Source organism: Priapulus caudatus, unplaced genomic scaffold (assembly GCF_000485595.1).
Source record: "Priapulus caudatus unplaced genomic scaffold, Priapulus_caudatus-5.0.1 Scaffold312, whole genome shotgun sequence".
NCBI lineage: Eukaryota > Metazoa > Priapulida > Priapulimorpha > Priapulimorphida > Priapulidae > Priapulus > Priapulus caudatus.
The window spans coordinates 198,524-204,068 of record NW_014577373.1 but is presented as its reverse complement, the minus strand read 5'-3'; the positions used below and the strand labels follow the sequence as shown (position 1 = coordinate 204,068).

General features: G+C 44.1%; 1 protein-coding gene across 2 annotated transcripts in view; it reads right to left on the bottom strand.

Moving 5' to 3' along the window:
- Nucleotides 1-5,545, bottom strand: part of LOC106808898 (DNA replication licensing factor mcm7-like) — a 35,756-nt gene that overhangs the window by 2,860 nt on the left and 27,351 nt on the right. For both annotated transcript variants that reach the window (XM_014811805.1, XM_014811806.1), the window contains exons 9-15: nt 5,014-5,145; nt 4,468-4,667; nt 3,946-4,041; nt 3,593-3,774; nt 2,723-2,806; nt 2,396-2,564; nt 321-430 (exon numbers count right to left, since the gene is read on the bottom strand). In XM_014811805.1, coding sequence (XP_014667291.1) covers nt 321-430; nt 2,396-2,564; nt 2,723-2,806; nt 3,593-3,774; nt 3,946-4,041; nt 4,468-4,667; nt 5,014-5,145 — 973 coding nt within the window. The remainder of the gene's footprint in view (nt 1-320; nt 431-2,395; nt 2,565-2,722; nt 2,807-3,592; nt 3,775-3,945; nt 4,042-4,467; nt 4,668-5,013; nt 5,146-5,545) is intronic.

Here is a 5,545-nt window from a genome sequence, read left to right as displayed (position 1 = left end):
TGAATGGTCCCCCTTCTTTTACACCTCTTGACCTTTGACCCCCAGCTTCGACATCCCAACTCGATTTAGGATTACCCCCCCCACGTCCCGAATATCGTGACCGTACGTCGAGCGGTTAAGATTTGTGCCCAACTGTTGACGGACGGACGCTCGGACGGACGGACGGACGGACGGACGATCATGCGATTCTACAAGCTGCAGGACGGACGGACGGACGATCATGCGATTCTACAAGCTGCATCTGACTATGTCAGATGAGCTAAAAATATAAACTCACTGTTAATTCGATAATTATTCAGGAGGTGGAGACATGTACAAACCTTCCCTGCCGTTCGGGAGTTCCATTCAGAGAATCCTTGGACATCTCCATCAGCCGCATGCCTTCGTTAACATCTTCCTTCTCGACGGTGTCCACGAGTCGTAAGCGTGCCTATGAAATCCATAATGGACACTATCTCAGATCACAGATGAGATATCACGAGATCTAATCCTTCATCGTGCTTACCACAACAAATGCCCAATGCAACGCTCTTACAACTGTGATACAAAACACAAAGATGAAGCAAATGCTCTCTTAACTTGCAATCTACCATGAGTGAGACTTTCCTCTAAATCTGTATGCTTTTTTGCATATAGCTTGACGTGATGCGGCCATGATGCCGCGGCGCGCCGAGGATTGACACTTTGTGTATTCCAATCACAGCCTACGCCGCACCAGTCTTTGATATTTTTATAGGTGGTGACCCATTGGACCACCAAATCGCCGATCTCAGGAACTAGGGCATTCTGCTATGTTAGAATGGTTTCCTACAATAGAGTTTGCCACAAATACGAAAATAACACGCTGTTTAGCGCACTGCGCTACGTCCTTCTGCTGGATTTTCGCATCTCCGTAATTAGAATAAGCCCCGCCTTCTTCGTTGATGAACATGAATGGGGTGTCACCGACGTGACCAGTTACTGTACCAACTGTCTTTCGCCAGCCTGTTTACTTCTCGTAAATAACAAAATGCCCGGACAATGCATTTCGCATAGAAGTGGAAATTTTTTTGGCATTTTCACTCGCTGTCGGAAGTGAGCGAGTGCGTCATTCATTGAACATTAAAGTTTTTCTTAAAAATTAATTAATTCCCAAAATCCCTAACCGCGCTACTCGATTGTTTTAGCCAATGAACGTAGCTGTGTGTGACGTCTTGCCCGCGCGCTTTATGCTTGGCTTAGCAGGCCTCGAAATGGATATCGGAGGCAGGCACCTCGCAACACGCGTGTTTGTTTACATATAGCTTTGTGACGTACGGTGTTCGGGAGTTCTGCAATGATAACCTCGTAATTTCTCAGCATTTCTTAAGGTGCATGGAACATTTTACCAATTTAGTGGTGTCAGTTAGTCACGGATATGTCACAGTAAGTACTAACCATATATGTTTCACATACGTTCACCTATTTTGCACACATGCGGTCGATCATTGTGAAAAATTGTGTGAATATTTATTTTTATTGAGACGTTCCAAGTGCCTGTGCTTTCAACAGTCTTGTACGTCAATGCACGTACGTCAAGAGCCACAAACTCAACACAATTTCATCTCTGTTATTGTTTACGCCTGAATGCATGATTGATCAGGGAGGGGGGTGCATGTAAGAGGGAGACATTTTCTTTGGGGTTCCGAAAAACACAATTTCATGGGCCATTTCAATTGGAAGCTCTGCATAATGGACCCCCAACAAGCCCATTGACTGACTAGTCAAGAAATTCAAATGTCTGTATATTGCTCTTATTTAGCCGCCGATAGTTCATATATAGAACAAAGTCTTCATTGTTTATATCTTCTAAAACTACAGACCATCCGCTGACCGCTGTGGAGATGTGCGCCGGGCCTCGAATTTGGCGCACGTCTCCACTGCGGACAGCGCTTCATACTTGAACATCCCCGCGGAACTGCGCGTCTCATCCGCGCGCAGCGCTCAGGATCAACAGCAAAGCTGTGCCATGCAATCTTGTATCATGTCTCTCTGAATTCATTTTGTTTTTTTATTGCCAGGTAATAGAATACGGTTGTGCATAAATTTCCAATTCAGTATTTACACGCACATACAACTATATGAACTTCGATACCCACTGTGGGGAATTACAGTGTACAACAGACCCGAGCCTCACCAAGATCAACATTAATATCGATACTAACCTACACCAACACCCTAATTACTACTTAACCACCACACCAACACCCAAATTACTACCTAACCACCACACCAACACTCGAATTACTACCTAACCACCACACCAACACCCGAATTACTACCTAACCACCAGACCAACACCCGAATTACTACCTAACCACCACACCAACACCCGAATTACTAATCACTCTTTAGATGTCTCGATGACGACGCGTACCAGAGCCGTTGACAGACGGAGAATGCCGAGCAGCGTGCGGGCCGACGTGAACGTCATGTCCTTGTTGTTGCGAGCCTCCTTCCTCATCTCCACATATGCGCCTGTGATGTACTCCGTCAGCGACGCGGGGATCACGGGCACCTTCTTCTTACATAGGGCGATGTACCTCCTGCGAAAAACGGGGGGGAGTTACGTACGACCCATCGCCTCTCTCGTCCACTAGCGAATTATTTGAGCGTTGAACGCGAAACACGGCACCATGTTTCTCCATCTCGTCTCAGTGTTCATTGTCTCGCGGATTTAAACGTGCAGTCAAGACGCGGTTACCTCATTAGCTTCATGTCCAGTGGTTCGAACTGCGTCGGAGGCTGCACGCCGAATTGATGAACGTAGGTGATGTGCTGGGCTAGCCTGTGTAACATAGGAGCTTCAGTTAACAAAAGCCAGTTGACACAAGGTGTCTAGAATCGCCACTATGAAAGCCCCTTTTGAGATGAGAACAGTTTGTCGCTCGATGTGATGAATTGAACCCATGCCACATCAGTGCACAATTCTCTGTTCAGAGCCTATTTTGCTATGCCATGTTATTATTTAAAGCTATTTGTTTTTGGAAAACTTCTGATAAGAAAAATTACGACTTCACCACAGATAATTGCAATAATAGCTACAGAAATAAGGGTAAATCTTCATAAACATTAATTACGTTTTATCCTATTTATATGTCAACAAAATTTTCTAGGGTTATGATAGATACACACATAGCAGTTCAAATCAAAATCTAATAGGTTGAATTATTGATATTAGGAAAACAATAATTTGACATGGGGCAGCAGATGGATGGCAATGCAATTACTTAAGTGAAATAATTCATAGAAATTTCTGACTGACAGAGCCTCTCAGGAAAACTAAACTGCTGCGATTTCAACATCTCATTCCTCTAATATATTATCTTTCAGTCTCATCTGACACCCGTTTAAAGTTGTGCTCGCTGATTGCTCCCTGCTGAATAATACTGGTACTCCCCTGCTGCTAGTTCCACCCAATTTTTAAGACACGTCGTGCCAAACTTTAGTGATATAAAACGTGCTGCTGCGACACTGCTTATAATTGCTAACGCTGGAGATGTGTGAAGAGGTCATAGCGTGAGGCAGATGAGATCTCCACGTTCATCTCTCCATAGAGAGGAGAGAGCCCTACCTGAGATCATTGTCCCTGTCTGGTTTGTCCTGAATGAGCCAGAGTACGTCGAACCTGGAGAGCAGAGCGGCTGGCAACTGAATGTTATGCTGGACAGACTTCTGCGGGTTGTATCGGCCATACGCAGGGTTAGCCGCTGCCAGTATGGACACTCGAGCATTCAGTGTCGTCATGATGCCAGCCTGACAAATGCAAAAGCCAATCACAAAATCAGCGTACAACGAACAAAGAATTACGTATATAATGCACAAAGCCATGCAATCAGCGATATATATATATACCTAATTCTGTAGGTGATGATTATTTACGAAACTGCACATAACAGACAAAGTCTGCACACATGTAAACCACACCTTAGCAATAGAGATGGTCTGTTGCTCCATAACTTCGTGGATAGCAGTCCTGTCCCCATCCTGCATCTTATCAAACTCATCTATACAGCAGACACCCTACAATAACAATAAACACAATAAAACGCTAACAAACAACAATAAATAAAAGATGGACCAACGTATGACATTGGATAGTAATTCGTTAGTCCATTGATATTTCAACTATTACAACACAGGTGTACCATTACTACTGCACCTCATTTAACAGTCTTGTTTATCAAAGCGTCTTTTAACAGATTTTTGTTTAAAAGAGACTTTGATCTAAATAATTTTGTAATTAATTAACAGATGTTATATAATCGTAGGTGTATTGATACTATCATTAAAAAATATCAATTATTAGTGAAAACAATCAAACGATGCACCAGACAATTTACAACTCAATGCGTCCATCCAACACAATCAAGCCCGCATCATCGGTACCAAGCCTCGACCAATCACTACCCCCCCCCCTACGCCCTGAGAAGCAAACTCGCTCCGCACCTGATCCGCGAGCACGAGAGCGCCCCCTTCCAGCACGAACTCTCCCGTAAGCGGGTCCTTCATGACGGCGGCGGTAAGGCCGACGCCGGACGAACCGCGGCCCGTCGTGTACTGGCCGCGCGGCGCGAGGCGGTTGATGTAGGACAGCAGCTGGCTCTTCGCAACGCCCGGGTCTCCCATCAGACAGATGTTGATCGAACCTGTACGCACGATCGCGACAGCATGGCGTTATTTGAAGTGGAATCAAAAATGGCGACTGTACAGTAGCTAGAGTGTGTTGATCGAACCTGTGCGCACGACCGTGACAGCATGGCGTTATTTGAAGTGGAATCAAAAACGGCGACGGTACAGTAGCTAGTTTCGCAACTGCATCGCAATGAACGTTCGCAGCTGCTGTTGAGTCAGATAGCATGGCTATTGAGATTCAAGAGGTTCTAGAAGTAAAATTACTTTACACTAGAGGATTTACGGTTAATGTACAGGATATCAGGAAAGAGTATGGGTGAATAATTCAGTTTTATGTGAACTAATAAATGACCAATGTACCTCTGATCTTCATTCCTTTAGGTGAGCGATCAACGCCCCCTACCAGGAGAAGCAGCAAGGCTTTCTTGATGTCCTCATGCCCATATATCTCAGGTGCGATGCTAGAAGCAAGCTTGTCATAGAAGTCGTCCTCTGCGAAATTACACGAATATGCGCAGTTATAGTTAAAATTCTTTACACTTAAAATTTGTAGCGAGATTTGGCAATCGTATTATATTGTTAGCCTGGTCATAGCATCTTATCTTATTGATAATTTCATTTACTATTACCCAGGAATGGTTTAGAATTTTATATGAATAAATAAATAATGCAAGATTGTACTCCATCCTACTAAAGCCCTATAGTTGGACTGTACAGATGTGTGAGACCACAAACTTACCATAGTGTTGACTATAGCAGCAAGAGGAAAAAAAAACATATTAAATTTAGGAAGCACCTTTTTTAAATATACATAAACTGATAATATCATGGCAGTGTTTCCCCTGCATTGACACGAGAGAGGCGGCCGCCTCGCTCAAATCTCAGCCACCAC